Source organism: Lygodium microphyllum, chromosome 11 (genome assembly GCF_053477565.2).
Source record: "Lygodium microphyllum isolate KBCC chromosome 11, Lygodium_microphyllum_v1.1.10, whole genome shotgun sequence".
NCBI lineage: Eukaryota > Viridiplantae > Streptophyta > Polypodiopsida > Schizaeales > Lygodiaceae > Lygodium > Lygodium microphyllum.
The window spans coordinates 125,853,418-125,871,179 of NC_141145.1; the positions used below are offsets into that span (position 1 = coordinate 125,853,418).

The following is a 17,762-nucleotide window of genomic DNA, read 5'->3' on the forward strand; positions in this document are numbered from 1 at the left end:
CAACTTAACAGCCCCAATAGTAGTGCATCTGGATCTATTTATTAAGTGTATGGCAATAGTAATTGCCTCAGCCCAAAAATGTTACGGTAAGCTTACTTGGCTAAGCATATTATCGACTCTCTCTCCTGAATTGTCTTGTTTATGCACGCTGCAATACCATTCTAGGGTGGGGTGTAAGAGATGATCAACGCTTAACACCCCGCTCACCACAAAACTACTCAAATGCTTTACAAACATATTCACATCCATTATTTGACCTTTGGCATTTAAACCTATACCTAGATTGGTTTTCAACAAGAGCAAGCCAATGCTAAAAGATAGCAACTACATCTAATTTCTACTTGATGGGATATGCCCAAACCTTATGCAAATAATTATCAATGAAAGTCACAAAGTACTTCATGCCACCTAATGATTGACAGGGCATAGGATCACATACATCAAAATGAGTAAGAGCTAGAGGCTCACACATGCGCATAATGTTAAACTTATTATGAGATTTGCGCGCATGCTTGACATAAAGATAATGATCACATGATTCAAATCATTTGTAGTCAAGGGGTGGAAGATATTGCAAACGAGAAAATATTTCCATTCCTTTTAAGCCCGTATGTCCAAGGCGACAATGCCATAAAGATACATATGGTATGTCGACTACAACCAAAACATGGTCAATGGATCCATATCTAAGCAAAGGATAGAGGTGGCTAGCCTTGGCACCTCAAGCAAAGATAAGATTCCCATGGATAATATTCCACTCACTAAATCACCAAAACATACATAATAGTATGCATCATTCATACAATTATGGAGCAGAGAGTAGGCTTTTACTCTAACCCAAACACACGATGCCACAACTCCGGTGACAATTACAAGTTTTTCTTAAAGGTTATATTAAATAATGCATAGTAAATACCTGTGAAGGTTTTTGTAACGGGTGCTTAAAATAAATATTTTCCTTTCGTGCAATGGAGATCTCTCGATAACACGATTAGGATATGCAGCAAACATTATTCAAAGGAGCAAACATGGAAAATAAAAAGAATAACCCACGTTTCGTACACGTCATTCTACGAGCGTGTACGAAGAGGCCTCGGACCACCTTGAAGGTCCCGACCTTTTTCGCCTCATACCATTTGGCATTAGCCTACCAGGACCTTGTTTCTTCGCTTCTTCGCCTCTCTCTCGTCTCGTCTTGTGTCTGTTTCATTCTCTCGATTGGCCCTGACCACATAGACTATCCTTCTCTTTCTGTCAGTTTGCCTGCCTCAGATTGCGGCTCCAAGAACAGTTCCATCATCATGTTGTGATGGCGCTCAATTCCAAGCTCCATTCCATGTTGCAATGGCGCTCAATTTGACAAAGAAATCACGCTTCCTTCGGCAATTTTGATCGTGCTGCCACGTTCTCTCTCTTCAATGGCGATGAAGCAAGAACTCCTTGGTATGCTCTCTCTCTCTCTCTCTCTCTCTCTCTCTCTGCGCGCACGCGGTGGCAGGATTGTCTGCACGATTTTTCCCCCCTTCTTTCCCGCGATGCTGCAATCAACGATGCCCTCGCTTCTGCTCATTTGTTTCCTGCAACATTTTGCTCTTGTTTTGGTCTCTCAGATTTCACTCTTGTTTTGGTCTCCCAAGCATGCCAGCGGCTTGGCAAGATAACGTCCATTCCCGCCGAGTAGTATCGGACCGTTTCCATCTAGCAATCTCGATTCTCATTTTTCTAAATGATTGCCAATTTGACGCCTAACGGCCATCCCAGCATAGAGAAAAACGTTGACAAATTTGTGTGCGATTCTCACTCATTCCTAGAACAAGAAACTGTCTCCCCTTTGCACACAAAATACCTTATTTCTGTCTCTTTGGTGAGCCAAAGCTTCTGTCTGCACAGAATGCCACAATTTCTTGAAGGCTCTGTTACTCCTTTTGGTCTTTTCTGCTGTATCTTGCATCCTTCTTTTTTTTTTTCTTTCCTGTGCTTTTGCTATCGCAACCTCGTTTACAGAGATCTTTTCATATTCTCTCTTTTTGTTCCTTTGCTTGCAGGAAAGCCTGGCCAGGGTATAAGCTTTTGGCAGAGCAGCAGCAAAATGGACCTGCATCTGCACACTTCTGAAAATGGGAATGGCAATAGCTCATCTGGCTATACGCATAAGAATATTGCCCGGTCTCACAGGACCAGACCTGCAAGTGGGGGGTCTTTTGACAGAGGTAGAACAGCATCAGAAGATCTAACGGCATCTGCGAGTGATGTGTTCACATCGGACGGTAGCAGCGGCATTGCTACACCTTCCATGGACGCCGACTATCCTGATGCAGAGAGCCAAAAGTCACAATCATCCCTATCATCAGATCCAAGCTATTTGTCTCTCAAAGCACAATTAATGGAGACAGTTATATCCGACATGTTTAACACCATCTCTGTCTTGAAGAATGCTTACATCCGACTTCAATCTGCACATGTCCCCTATGATCCAAATCAACTGCAAGTAGCAGACAAGGCCGTTATAGTTGAGCTGAAAAAGCTGTCGGAGCTCAAGCATTCTTACAGGGCGCGACTTGCGATTATTGACAGTGCAAATCAAGGTCACGAACAGAATGGCACAACACAAGAAGGCCAAACAGATGCAGAATCAAAGCACTCAGTCTTGAAATCTTACGAAGGGATTATAAGCAACTTCCACACGGAAATACAGAAGAAGAATGCAGCTGTCGAGAATCTCAAAGAAACGCTGTCAAACACAATGCTTAAGAAGGAGAAGCTTGAGCGCAAGGTCAAGAGATTAGAACAGAGATTAGCAAGAGATTATGCCACCAATTCTATATCTAAGTCACCTACGCCTCAACTGCTCGAATCTGCTGTACTAGGAGCTTCAGAAGCCTGCAGAAGCTTCACAAAGCTGCTGATTTCTCACATGAAATCAGCGGAATGGGATTTGGATGCCGCGGCTAATTCCATTGAGCCAGACATAGTGTATGCGAGGAAGACACACAAGAAGTTTGCCTTCGAGTCCTATGTGTGCCATCGCATGCTGAATGGGTTTGAGAGCGACTCCTTCACCTTGAGCGGAGTAACTGCATCAGGCAGCAGGCAGGAGTTTTTCAACGAATTCCAAGAATTGAGCAATGCAGACCCTGCGGAGATCGTTAAAGCCAAGCCGGAATGCCTATTTGCTAAGTACAGCCTAAAGAAGTTCTTAGATGTGGTTCACCCCAAGATGGAAGAATCTTTCTTCGGCAATCTGGAGCACAGGAAGCAAGTCTCAATTGGAAGTCATCCCAGTAGTCAATTCTATCAAAGCTTTCTCAAGCTTGCAAAAGCCATGTGGCTGCTGCACAGATTGGCCTTCTCTTTCGAGGGTAGTGCTCGCATATTCCAAGTGAAAAGGGATACTGAATTTTCACCCCTGTACATGGAGAGCATAGTGCATATGGCCGAATTAGATGCGAAGACGCCTGGTGCAAAACCCAGGGTTGGCTTCACTGTCATGCCAGGTTTCCGTGTGGAAAACACCATAATCAAGTGTCAAGTATATGTCACAGGGATACGATCTACCGATGCATAATTTTGCTTTCCCATGGTATGATTATATCAAGCCAGTAAGCCTCGCGAGTCGCGAGAAAGCATAACCTATTAACCACCTTTTCTGAGCTTATGTCAGTGTACTGTGTGCGTGCATAGCTCGTCGCGCAAGCTTTCGATGTCATTGACATTCATTATCTGGGCAGGGCTTGTGTCGGGCGAGTCGGGCGAGGGCGGTTCGGGAATCTCTTTCATTTAATATGCTTGGACGACGTGAATGGTCCAGCTCACCCAGCGCTGGGCCGGTCGCGTCGCACCATGTTTTTGTTCACATGGGCTGTTTGACTTTCGATACGCTACTAACTAAGGCCAGCGTTCCAAATTCCAATTTCCAAAGAGCACAGATTTGTCACCTTCTCTTGCTGCGTTTCTGGGAATGCCTTGTCTTGCAGTCTACAGACTAGTCGCGTCTCTTTTTTGCCTGCATCGCATGTTCTTTGGGCGGTGCAACACACAGGAGTGCACTGTGTCCTATTAGGGGAGAGACTACGCTGTCATATCGATACTACCTATGTCTAGAAGCTTTGGGCTAAGTTTGAGATACAGCCCATATGTAACGCCTTTACTACATCAAAATAATGCTCCTACTTTTGCTCGCGAACCGAAATTCGCTTCAAAATATGCTAACTTGTTGTGGCTAGATTAGCTTCATTTAATTGGTTCCACAATTGCTACTTTGTTGCAAGTTGCAGGCTTTATGTTTTCAATTATGGGCTTTTGATGCTATAACTAAAAGATTTGTAAAAACTCTCTTTTGGTAATTCAACAATACTGAGTTTCTAATAGATGTCATAGGGCCTTTGTAGTAAAAGATAAATTATCCCTCGAACATTTAACACTTTTCTCTTTCCATGCCATCACACAAGCTATGCCCTTTCCCCTCTTCTACATTTTTGTTATGTGTTCAATGATTTTGTGGGCTCCAATCTATTGAACCATGTTTGGTTGAAGCAAAAAAAAAAAAGTGATTAAATAAGCTTATATGTACATGAATGCCAAAAATAGTCTTCTAAAAAGATTGAGGACCACATGATTGTTATTGAGCCAAACCCTTTACAATAGTCCCAACTTCACTCATTGATAGATTAGAAGAGTGGTCTTCACAATCACCATCTTAGTGAACAAAAATGTCTCAAAACTCAACATCACTAATATGCAAAGTTTCAAATGCTTTTGATACATGGAAAATAAACAGATATAAGTAAGGTGACGAGACTATCGATATGTCCTTTATCATACTCAAGTTAAGGTATGTATTGGAAGATGTAGGTTGAGTTGGATGTTGTAATTGATCCCTTGAACATGTCTCCATGTATGTTGCCCACATCCCTTTGCAATGGAGAATCAAGAAGGCAAAACCTATACATCTACCAAAATTATGCTTCTCATATTGTCCCATTGAGTGTCTTGCTTGCTTAAAAGCTAAGCCCTTGAATGCCATGGAAGCAATCTTCCCTCCACTACTAGACTCTTAATTCTTGATGTATTAAGTAGACAAAGCATAAGCATGTGAATGGTGTTCTTGTAAACTCTACCAACACTCTTTTTGTTGAAAAATTTGCTTGCAAGTCATATGAGCACCTAAATAAATACTCACTAAGTGGACAAAATGGAAGCACAAGAGTAACTATCGCAAATTGAAAGTTGTTGAAAGATAGGATAGAGGGGCCAATAGAGTTGCATCTAGTTGACTTCCATTAGATCTTTATTTTTCAAGTGAGCTCAATGGTATTTTTTAAATAGTTAAACTATGTACATAACATGATGGTGGAATTTAAAAAATTAGGGCATTGTACTATGTTTATCAAGTAGGCCTAGTTATAAATGAAGGATTCACAAAAAGAGTGGCAACGGTACTCAAATTTTTAAAAATGGGGCATTGTACTATGTTTATTGAGTAGACCTAGTTATAATCGAACGGTTCACAAAAGAGCGACAATGAGGTGCCAATAGAGTGATACTCAAATAAGGTTTTACAAAATCCAAAATTTAAGAAACTATATTTGGCTTAATTGTTTGACTCTAAAATGGTTTATCCATGTAATATATAAAAAGTTACATCATAGCTTTAACTAGCTAAAATTGTGCATTTGTTTACAAAATTGTCATTAAATTGGGGCATGTGTTTTGCTTTTGAGGGACATTACCTTATTGTCTCTTTGTTAAAACTACTCATAAATCAAGACGAATCATTATTCGGTGCATAGGAGTACTCATAGTTCTATTCCTTTGAGGAGATTAATAGATGAAAAACAAGCAAAAGGACTTAGTAATAGTAGTACAATGTGCTTACTAGACTTAGGACTAGAGTTTCAAGCTATGGTTCTAAATTTTGATCTTTATGATGTGATGCATGTAAGCGATTAAACTAACAATACAACTAGGTAGCGTAAACTTCTAGCAATTCTATTGATACAACTTTATTGTATATTACAATATTGTCATGAGTAATCTCAAAACCAATTCTCGATTGTTCTTGATTATCTGTATTAACAGCTTATTATAAACCAATTGCTTTGAAGCTTGAAAATGACATTGCAAGCAAAAAGAAAAGGGCCACCAACCCTTACCGTTCTACATTAAGATAATACTAATTAATCTTATTGATTGAGTATATAGTGTTGGTTTTGTTAAATTGATTGAGTATATAGTGTTGGTTTTGTTATAATAGACAATTTGACTCTAAGGGCATGGTCTCAAAAAAGATGGTGAACAAGTGTGTTAAAAGCACAATGGCTCTCTATTAGAATAAAGCAAAGAAACTCTTGGAACTATAAAATAGACAATGGCTTTCATTGGAATCCCTCTACTCTACCAACTATAAGTATTGACAATTGTAATAAGTGATAATGCATGTACTAAGGCCTTTAAGACTTTCTTGATTAGGGTGCACTTTTAGCAAAAAAAAAAAAAAAGGACAATTGCTCCTTGAGTTAGATGTGCATGTATGCATGTGTGCACACACACACACATGCATGCACCACTATCTTTTCCTAAATGAGCTTTTAAACATTGCACACCATGAATCTTCACAACTTGGATACCTTTGAGGCCACTATGCCTAATGGGTATACTTGCTTCCAAAGAGGATTGAAGTGACCTTAGCATGATCTTTTCACAACCGATTTTGGGTCTAATAACAAATACGTGGATGGACATTAGTGTTAGCATTTTCTTTATGAGTGCTTTTTAGATATCTTAGAGCACTTCATGAGTTTAGTTTAGGTTTTTTTTTTTCCATGAGCATTTTTTAGCTTTATTTGTTACACTCTTTTTAAAGCACTTTGAGAGGCTTGCGATAATGCTCCAAGATTTTAAATGGAATGGTTGGCCACTCATTGCATTATAGAATACCACATTATCCCAAACCTGAGAAAACAACCTTGGAATTTACAGCTTTGATAGGATATGGGGATATCCACTGATATTGGCATCGACAGTCGACTAGAAAAACTCCTGACATGGCAGCGCCCTAGGCATCATGCCACATTGATGTCACACGTGCTGACCAAGCCTGCATGAAGGAGAGGTCATCCAGAATCCAAACGGGAATTGGACAGACACCCTGATTACAAGCAAGGCGCACTGAGGTCGAATGAGGTCGACATGGCCGAGGTCGGAGCAGTCTCTGCTTCTCGACCAACCCAGGCGCAACAGCACAAAGCGTTTGTGGCACTGCCCCTTGATAGGATCAAGCAAAGGTACGCTGACCTGCAGCTCACCTCTCCTGCATGCAGAGCTATACTGATCTCTGGGGAGACCTCCATTGGAAGAGGAGTTCGCAAGGTGATTCGAGGTGACCCACCAAGGAAAAGCCTCCCTCCTCCAATTTGGCTTTGTTGCCGGCAAGGGCTTTTACCCAGTCATTCTTGCAACCAAGCCCAAACGTGATCGGCTCCTTGCTTCATTTGTCGAGTATCGAGGTAACCTGGTGTACACCCTTCCTTGCTCTTCTTCATCTTCTCCTAATGTAGTGTAGTGTTGCTTCATGAATGCCCACCAGCCATGGCTTAATGAAGCAATGGCGCCACCATCACAGCAGCCAAGTTGGGGAAGGTTCCACACTTGCATGTAATCGTTACTTATTCTTCGGGTCTTCTCCGCAATGAGCATCGAATCTGCATACCCTGCGATTGTCCCAATGGTCCCCCTTAGTTTCTGCAGCTGCAAGATTCGTTAGAAGAATAGCCAGAATAGCTGTACTACACAAAACAAAGAAAACATTCCCCTGAAGTCCCAAGGAGGAAGAATGGTGGTGGCAAGGGCATCGGCAAGGTGTGACTCAAGAAGCTCGCCCACAACCCTCTTGTCGACTGCAACTTCTACGCTAGCTCCTGTTGGTGATCATGAATTCCTCGATGCTCCCGACGTCTTGTCCTGAGCAAAGTGGAGACCCAAGTTAGCTGAATATATTTTCTTGAAAAGTTCATGGGCTTTGCTCAAATCTTCGCAAACAGATCTGTTATGGCATCGTAAGAAGGCACAGGGCGCACGCAATAGCACTGCTGCAAGAGGTGAAACTTGACGAAGAAGCGGCCAACTCGCTCTCAATAGAAGGATGCACCGTTTTCCATGACCTCAAAGGTAGAGGCTACACTTGGCATAATCGCCATGTGGGCAGCACATAGCGTTCGTGCAGATTACACCCCTTCTATTCCATTCATGGGGCATGGTAGCTTTGTGGCAAAATCACATATCATAGTCTCCTCTTTAAACCACCTACCGATTCTAATTGTCTTCCATGTTATTATGTTGCTATTTTAGGTTAGACTCATAGGGGCCCCTTGCCTTTCTATTTCAATACCTCCTTCCTTGGTGATAAGCCTATTCTTGAAGGATGCAATGTAAGCTTGTGGTTGCAAGCCAATGACTTCTTGATTCCCTCGGAATTCATGTGGCAAAAGTGTCTAGAGGCTATAACACAGGTTTCAAAAGAACATGGTAGGAAAGCCGTTAGTTGGAAGAGGGTCAAGGAGAATGGTGCCCAAATTAGGGAAACTCTTCTCACAATCTTCTCCCACTCCCCAACTGACCTCATCATCCAAGGCCTCTTGAAGAGCACTAAACAATTTCTAAAGGCTCAAGAGGACTATCGTGTGGACATGGCAAAGACCCTACTAGCGAACAATGGGAAGCCCTAGGGGATGCCCCTAACTCCTCCTATAACTCTCTCATGCTGAAGCACACGAAGAAAACCATTGCTCCAATGGAGGATGAAAGGGGAACTCTAAAACTGGATGAGCATACCATCTCAAGAATCTTCGAAACGCATTTGTCTTCTATTGTGGGGACCATACCAAACCTCCCTCATGACTTTGATGCATGTCTTGATAAGTTTCTAGAAAACTCAATATATAGACCCTTTCCACTAAAAGAAGTGCATTACATAGTCACTAAGATGAAGTCTAAAAAAGCCCAAGGCCTGATGGTGTCCTGGTTGAACTCTTTCGGAAGATGTGGGATGTACGCGGACCCAAAACATGGTGGACATGATGAATGCCACTCTAAGGTTTGGTTGCATGCTTCTGGAGGCTAATAGAGACTCATCAAGCTAATCCCCAAGTCTCTTGTACAAACCAAAACCTCTAGTTGCACCCCCTCACAACGCTCAACTTCACATACAAAGTCCTGGCACCAAGGATCAATAACTTTTTAGGAAAGGTCATCCATGTGAGACAATATGGATTCATGCATGGTGGAAGGGTTCATGACCTTGCCTTAACACATAACACTTACTTTTTCTTGGTCAATATTGACTTAGACAAAGCATATGACAAGAATAATTGATTCTTCATCAAGTGTATCCTAGAGGCCTTTGAATTTGATCTAGAATTCATAATATGGTGAACATTAGGAGAAATACGTACTCTCTTTTTTGCCCCTTAAGGAGTGAATAAACAAATATAGGCCTAACCAATGAGAGAGCTGGGATTCCAGATTCATGTAACATGAATCTTCTAGCTATGTCTTGGACCAAATCTTCCCTTAGCAATAAAATAAGAGAAAATGTGGGGACTACAATGCTGTCACTTCTTGAAAGTTTGTGCCTCGAATTTTCATTTTCTTATTTTTTATGTTTGACTTTTCTTTTCTCCCCTTTTCAGTTTCCCCCTCTTTCTTAGGCGGAACTTAAATTTGTCATATCTCTTTCCTCGCTTCTTCTTTCCTGATGAAATTTTACAGCCTCACTGTTGCTTGCCCTGTCTGTAACCCTGTAAAATTTCATTTCCTTTGCACAAGCATACAGAGAGTTTCATGTGTTTTATGATAGCAGAGCTTGTTTTACCAAAGCCCTAAGATTCTCTTCACAAAACTCTACAGGTATATTTTTCTCTTCCATAGATGTTCTATGGTAAAGTTTTATCTCGTTTGAAGAAAACCTGTGCAAGTTATGTACATTCTCTGACATGTAATTTCTTTTGTTTTGATGCTCTAGGATTCTCTTACAGTCAAGAATAGTGATATTTTGAATACTCAACTTTTTCTTCAACATCTTAGGGTTTCTCTGTAAACAAAGTTACTAGTATATTGTGTTGTTTTTTTGTTGCTCCACTGTTAAATTTTATCTCGTTTAGACAAAATGTATACAAGTTACATGCATACTGAGCTTTCCTTTGTTTTTTTACTCCAAGAATCTCCGAGGGTGAAGAACAATGATTTATTTAGAACTCAAATTCTACAATATCTTTGGGATTTTTTGTAGAGAAAGCCACATGTATATTGTCATTTTTTACTGCTGTTCCATGGTTAAATTTCAATGCATTTGGACAAAGTCTATATAAGTTATATGTATGCGTTGATCCAATATTTCTTTTGTTTTTGTACTACAGGAATCTGTCAGTGAAAGAACAATGGTCTTGCTAACTATAAGTCAACTTCTTGTTCAACATATCTAGGGATCTTTATGAAAGAAATTACAGGTACAATGTTTCTTTTTTAAATTGATCCATTTGAATTTAATTTCATTTGGAGAGAACATTTGTAAATTATACACATGTTGATATGTAACTTTTATATTTGGTTGTTACAGATGTCTTCACAGAGGAAAAATATCAGTAGCATACTTTCAGTGAAGGTCTTCAACAGGAAAGATAATGGCGGTAATTGGATTTGTGATAAGTATTATAAGTTGGATTGGATTTTGATGCACCCAAGTACTCGAGGGAGTTTCAAGGTCAAGCATAAGGATGTTACAAACCTTAGCAAACATTGAAAATATAGAATTTTAGAGTTCAGAAAAGTGTTTAATGGTACAAGTGCAGTAACAAAAGTGTTGATTCAACATGTTTATACGCATAAACAAATCTCTGTACACGACGAGAACAACATTGCAAATTATAAACAAAACAGTAAGTTGTTAAATTTTATCATTGATTATTATTTTATATCAGAGTTATTTTTAAAAGTCTTTGCAATATTCTAATTCAGTCTTGTTTGATTGACAGCTCTATATCCATCGACTTTGCATGAATGGCAAAATATGGAATGTTTAAGCGGCAAGATACATGTTTGACATGAAGAGATAGGTTCTTTGATCTATAATAATACCTCTGCAAGTCAACTTGCCACTCAAAATATCTTTTTTTATAATTCATTGTATATGGTAGAAAGCCAGAGATTGCAGTATGTCCCATTGTTGCCACTGTCTAGTGGTGGAATGGTTCATTGGTAGCTTCGAGTTGTCAGGAGCTTGCAAGTGAAGATAAAATCTGACATCAATAGTGCTATGAAATCCATCACAGGCTCCAAAGATGTGCATCTTAGTTGGTTTATTCCATTCTCATTGTTTGCACATTTGTTTGGTTCATGTGATGTTTTGAAGAAAACAAAGATTGCTTATCAATGCAAGTGTCAATTCGAGGAATGAATGAGTCAGCTATTGGGTGAGTCTTGGCAAGTCAAAAGAACACATTTTGATGAGACGATTGAGTGTAGGGTCAATCAATCTGATATTACATTCAGGTAAAACTTTTTTACTTTGCATACCTTGATTTAATTGACATATGTCTCGCTTAGATGAATTGTTATGTTAGTCGCATTCACTTATCATTATTTTTGTTTTTATTACAGGTATTTCATTGCTAGACAAACTCTGTGCGTTCGCTTTCGATATAGAAGATGGCGACTTTTGCGAGGGGAGTGGATCAGCTTGGATCAAGATATCCGAGATGACACACATACAGGGCTCGTAGATGTGGTAATCTTGTGGAGTGGTCATAATCCTTCCGTAGTCAGTGCAGAGAGTCATTAGCCTATTTATTTTCTGAGACAAGAAATCCAATTAATGTCCAGTGAGCCCCTCTATAACTTCTATTTCAAGTTAGATAATAGAAAAGTCAGGACTCGTAGTGAGCAATCCATGACATGTAAACAATGTGCTTCTCCACATATCCTTGAGATAGTTGAATCCTTGTAAAAAAACTTTATAAAGAGCGAATACATACCTTTTTTGAACTTCTGAGTACTTTAAATTTCAGTTTACTGTGATCCAAGCGTGCGATAATACATGTTGTAATTACTCAATCGTGTAGTTAAAAATCATAATTAAATTGCAAGTTAGAGGTCTATAATCTATAGAATATTGTCTTTGTACAATGATATATTGTAGCGCATCTCTGCTGCTCGTTTTTTAAATTTTAATATTAAATTGGATCCAAAGGGAATTTCAAGGTCTTTTAGATTTATTTTCTTTAAAAAATTATATATTTTCTCTCGTCAGACTTGAATATACTCAGCGACCCAAACATATTCGAGGATATAATAATGTAGAACGAAGCGTTTGTCTGTATGAGTAATTTTAACAGTGACTTTAAAGTACTTAAATAAAGAAACTAAGGTAAGTTTTAATTTGAAACTTTAGAGTTAATAACTTTATAAAGAACCTTTATTTAAAACCCTAGACACATAAAAGCTATAACTCCAAACTCATTTTTACTTTTATTCTCAACTTCCCTACACTTGTGCTCTCCTTCCTTCTCTCTTTGTGTGCCATGGCTACCACTCCCGCCTTCGCCGCATGGATCAGCTCCACATGCTACGCGCACATAGGGGACCAGATATACCCTAGGTTTTACGTGACCTTGAGTCTAGAGAGCTCGCTTTCCGCTGTAGACCCTGACTCTAGTATACTAGCATCGTTTTGTGATACAGTAAACCCTCTCACTTGCTCTATTCCCGACTTTACTCTCAGGTGGGTTCCCATGGATTTTGTGTATAGTTTGCGTGCCGGATCCAACCATGCAAAGGTGATAAGTCGAGCCCTGGTACATGTGGGGCAACATCTCCACGCTAGAGCAGTGCCCACCTCGTCACAAAACCACGTCACGATGGATCTCATTGAAAGGGATGCCGCCTTTGCCATATATGTTATGTGCACTGAGGTGCAAAAGGACAGTGACGAGGATATCGACGCACCCTCTCGGCCACTACTAGAGTACTTTGAGAGGGAGTCTGAGAAGATCACTCTTGATCTGAGTGTTGAGGCAGCACAGAGCTTGACCATTGTGCACCCACCTCCTTGCCCTGATAAGATGCCCACGAGCGAAGAGCCACCTCTCTCTTTTCTCCATGCCATCACCATCAAGGGGGTGGAATATCTACTCATGCAAGATGTGCTAGAGTTGTTGGAGCTTAGGGAAGAAGAACTATACTGTATCATGGTGCGTGATGCATCTAGTGATTTCATAGATTTTGATTTACAGGATTCCCCACCACATGTTGATGAGGTGGCTCGTTATGATGGCACGAGCATCGATGACATCTCTGCCATTGTGAGCATCCAGGAGCAGATTGAGGATGTGGCGCCACAGTATCAGATCTCTGATGAGGAGTTCGAGCGGTTGCAGGAAAGCCTTTTTGGTACTCGACTCGACTATGCAGTGCCTACCCAGGAGAGAGACGAGGGCGGCCGAGTGGCAGGAGCAGACTTGGATGCTCCATTACAGCAGCATATAGATGATGCAGAGAAGGTAATGTTCTCGGTTTCCTATGAAACTTAACCAGTAGGGCCTCTAAGGCATCGGAAGCGCACACGTGTTTTTGTCGGGATCGGGCCCCCAGATGTGCCCTGGCCGGAGGCTCGTGTCTGGGGCCCCCAGACGCCGGCACATCTGGGGGCCCGATCCCGACAAAAACACATGTGTGCGCTCCCGATGCCCTAGAGGCCCTACTGGTTAAGTTTCATATAAATATGATTTATATATCTTCAGCACACTCCATGCATAGTGAGTCTGATACTGAACTTGTGTGTTGTAGGAGATTGTCTATATAGATGAGTTTTCATCTAGGCAGGGTGGCCAATCTGGTAGCCAAGGAAGGGTGCAAGACTCGGCATTGAAGGAGTACGTTGGGCAGCTTGTCAACGACATTATTGTATTTCATAAGACATGCTCCCCTGCTTTTGCCGAGAACTTCTTGAAGTTGAGGGCACTAACAAAGGCTGGGCCCTTTGAGACCATCCCGACCAACTCCAGCCTGGAGAAAGTAGTGTTGCTTCGATGTTTGAAGCTACTCTACTTATTCACAAGTACTGGGTCTGGCCCACTTTTCTCCATGGTGGCCCGTGGCATGGTTGCCGGTGTTGAAGACCCCACTGTCATTAGACAGGAACTATTGGAGCAAAATGTATTGTTGCCTATGATCAAGAATAGCTCTAACCATGGGGAGCCTAGCTCGAAGAAGCCTAGAAGAGAATAGATGTACTTATTGCCTACTGATATCGCATCACTGATGTACTGCACTTTGTAATCTTCTCTTCAAGTAATGAAAACCGATGTTTGTTGGATTCGCGTGCAATGTAGTTTGTGATACGTGTCATTTACTGTTGTTTTTTACTTGAATGTTACGTTTATTTGTCGAATTTATACGTAATACGATTCGTACCCTAAATTTAATACGCAGTGCTTTATCGAATTCGTGCGTAACATGTATTTGTTCGAACGCATGTAACAATAACTCAACGATGTAAATAAAATAAATATCAAGCGACTAAACAAAAATAAGACACGCCAAAAACTTTGTATTTATATTAATAACAATTTTGCATGGGGTCCATTACAACCAAGGCTTTACAAAATATCTTCAGAAGCTACATTCCATGTGCTTTTGAGTTGTACACCTCTATCCTTGCTGACCTTCGCGAGGACTATCTTTCCATCGCCGAAAGAACCTGACTATCCGCACATCCCTGTCGGTGACGGTGACCATCCTTGCATGCACCGCTGCATAGACTAAGTCTCCAAATAAGTCGATGAGGTAGGCTTCAACAGCTTCTTGTAGTGCGAGGAGGGCCTGGGTAGTCCAGCGATCCGGTTGTTTCACGCGTGATGTATCTGAAAACTGGGTCTTGTTGTTCCTGATCAGTATGCCCTCCATGATCTCCCGCACCAACTTCTGGAATGGAGCCTTCGGTATCAGGAGGTGAGTGGTCTTCTAGTAGTGGCGGATCTCGTGAAGAGCCACTGTGCCTGGCTTCCATCGATGCTTGCGATGCTGGCGTCGTGGTGGTGGTGGTGGTGGAGCTAGAGGACGTGGCTGTCGTATGGAATTTCCAAGGGGGTATCTCCGGGCCGCTTACTTGGTGCGTACCATGTCTTCTAGGAGAGAGAACTCAGAACTCAAAAGTGAAATGTGTAAAATGAGGTGAAACTTTAAACTTATAGCCAAATTTTTCAAAAACCCTAAAATTTTAATTAATGAATCCACGCTTTGGAAAAATATCACCAGTGCTCCAATTCACATGAAATTTTACCTGTAGACTCCTCAAGGACACATCAACCACCCAAAAAAAATTTGGCCCCAACAGAAGCCTCTGGATCACCTGTCCAGAGGCTCGCGTCTGGGGCCCTGAATCCCCACCTGTCCGGAGGCTCGCGTCTGGGGCCCTGAATCCCCTGTCCGGAGGCTCGCGTCTGGGGATTCGGGCCCCAAACGCGAGCCTCCGGATAGGTGACCCAGATTCGGGGCCCCAGACGCGAGCCTCTGGATAGGTGACCCAGAGGCTTCTGATGGGGCCAAATTTTTAATATAAATGAGTTTTTCTAATGTCCATCATGAGGGTGAAGTTTCACCAGATTTCAATTTATAAATTTGACGGTTTATTCTTTTTTTGAAAATGTGTTAACTGCATTATACTGCACTGATAATGTATTGTCAACCTCACAACTGTAGATTAAATGTACTGATAATGAGTGTGCGCAACTGCAGATTAAATGTATTGTCAACCTCGCAACGCGAAACATTGGAAACTTAAAAATTGACAAAAAATAAATCATGGGTAAAATGGAATATCGCATATCGGATATACTATTGCCAAACCACTAAATATAGTAAGGATATAGTGCATCGGCCCATGTACAACCGATCACCGACGTATACGTGGTTGCACATTGAATTTATCCTCAACAAAACTACTTACAAAATTGGAAACTTGAAAATTCACACAATGCAAAACATGGTCAAAATAGAATATCACATATTGGATTTAGCATTGCGAAACTATGAAATACACGGTAGATAATGCATCGCACCAAGTACAACTAGAGCTAGGGAAAATTTAGCTCCATTTTGCAGGCCACTACTATCAAATACTTGAAGGTCTACTGGAAAGATAACCCAAAATTAAGCTCCTTACAATCTACAACCAAACCTGAGCTAAAAACATAGATCCAATTACAAGGTAGCTTCTCAAAGCATATTGTTGACATTAAGATTAAATGTATCCTTGTTATTGCGGATCGTGCGAACAAGAACCAGATCTATGGGCTTAATAGTGATACGTCAGGCATGAATGGCTAAAAGTTGACCATCACTCATTAGATCAATCAAGTAGCTTTCAGCTGCTTCTTGGAGAGCAAGCAAGGCTTGGCTTGACCATTGCCCCACATTCCTTGCCTGGTTCCTTGAAAAGAACTTGTGATGATGCCCTGACTGTAGATCTTGCAGTATTTCTCGCACCAACCTGGAGAATGGTGCCTTAGGAATAATCAAGTCGGCACTCTTCTGGAATTTCCTTATCTCGCGTAGCGCAGCTGTGCCTGGTCTCCATCTTTGCTTTCTATGTGTTGGAGGGCGTGTATTACGAGCTGGAGCAGTAGTGGGAGGTGGAGCAGCTGGAGTATGTGGACCACCATTTCTGGACAATGGCAAACCATCATTATCGACCACACTAGGGCCACCATTCTTGGCCACAGTAGCTCCACCATTATTGGCTACAGTAGGGCCACCGTTATCGATCACCAGGGAATCTTTGTCACTCACAGTACGCTCACTAAATTCGGAAGAGTGTTGAGCTCTTACTCTCGCAGGCGTCTTTTTGATAGGAAGCTTGGAATGTGCCACGGCTGTGATGATGAAGGATAGAAAGGTGGAGGGTAGAGTGGAGAGCAATGGAAAAAAATGAAAGGAGAGACAACTTAAATACGAAACTTTCAAACTTACTGTGGTGTAAAAGAATTTTAAATTTATCATTTCATTTCATTTCTCCACCCCATCCCTACCTCTCTCTATCTCCTGACACCCCCCTCATGCCCCCCCTCTCTCTCTAGGCCAGTAAATGTTCCAATGTTTGGAATTTTCATATCTTTGTCTTAGGATTTCAAAATCGACTTTTCATAATTAAAAAACAAAGTTTAAAATCGACTTTGAAAAACATAGTGACAAACCTTTGAACTTTTAAAGAAAATTTATAAGACATCTCATGTTAGAGATATGAGTATTGATGTGTCATATCCTTGGGATTTGTGCTCTCTTGTGGACTCTAAATGCATCAAAATTATTATCTTTATCTAGGTCTCCATTTTTTGCCATCTCTCTCTTGGGTTGCCAACCATTCTGCGTGTCGTTGTCTAGCTGTGTTGTTTTCATATCTTGCTTTTCTCACTTCATATATTGCCCTACTTATAGATTCTGCTTGAGATGTTTTGGACTTCTTTTCTTTTTCCTCGTATCGTATCTCTAGTCTCCTATACCACCATTGGAATAATTGCCTCATAGAATTGGAATCATTGATGCCACCTCCATGATCAGTTGCCTTTTGAAAAGCACAGCGAGCTTGCTAATGAGATCTTTCCATGCCTTGAGTTGACCATATTGCCAAACTTCCTTGATCTGCAAAGTATGGACCATGTGCTTCGAGTATATGCTACACAAGAAAAGAGATTAGAAACACAAAGTAATTCGAA

The 17,762-nt window shown here is 41.1% G+C and overlaps 1 protein-coding gene and 1 long non-coding RNA gene across 2 annotated transcripts; both read left to right on the forward strand.

The window, feature by feature from the left end:
• The first annotated feature begins 1,130 nt into the window (after positions 1-1,130).
• On the forward strand, positions 1,131-4,365 carry LOC148029336 (protein GRAVITROPIC IN THE LIGHT 1-like). The gene is made up of 2 exons (XM_087688114.1): positions 1,131-1,443; positions 2,046-4,365. Exons 1-2 carry the CDS (start codon positions 1,419-1,421, stop codon positions 3,563-3,565), a joined length of 1,545 nt encoding a protein of 514 aa, XP_087544240.1. The 5' UTR covers positions 1,131-1,418; the 3' UTR covers positions 3,566-4,365.
• Positions 4,366-6,952: 2,587 nt separating this feature from the next.
• Positions 6,953-12,021, forward strand: LOC148029337 (uncharacterized). The gene is made up of 5 exons (XR_015692405.1): positions 6,953-7,505; positions 10,413-10,502; positions 10,613-10,931; positions 11,028-11,544; positions 11,653-12,021. It is a non-coding gene; the product is annotated as an uncharacterized LOC148029337 (long non-coding RNA).
• Positions 12,022-17,762: the final 5,741 nt, after the last annotated feature.

What these genes read in the sequence shown, in the direction of transcription:
- LOC148029336 (XM_087688114.1), top strand. Translation starts at nt 1,419, where the DNA reads ATGGCGATGAAGCAAGAACTCCTTG. An exon ending in GATGAAGCAAGAACTCCTTG is followed by an intron (nt 1,444 to 2,045) that starts GTATGCTCTCTC and finishes CTTTGCTTGCAG; the next exon opens with GAAAGCCTGGCCAGGGTATA.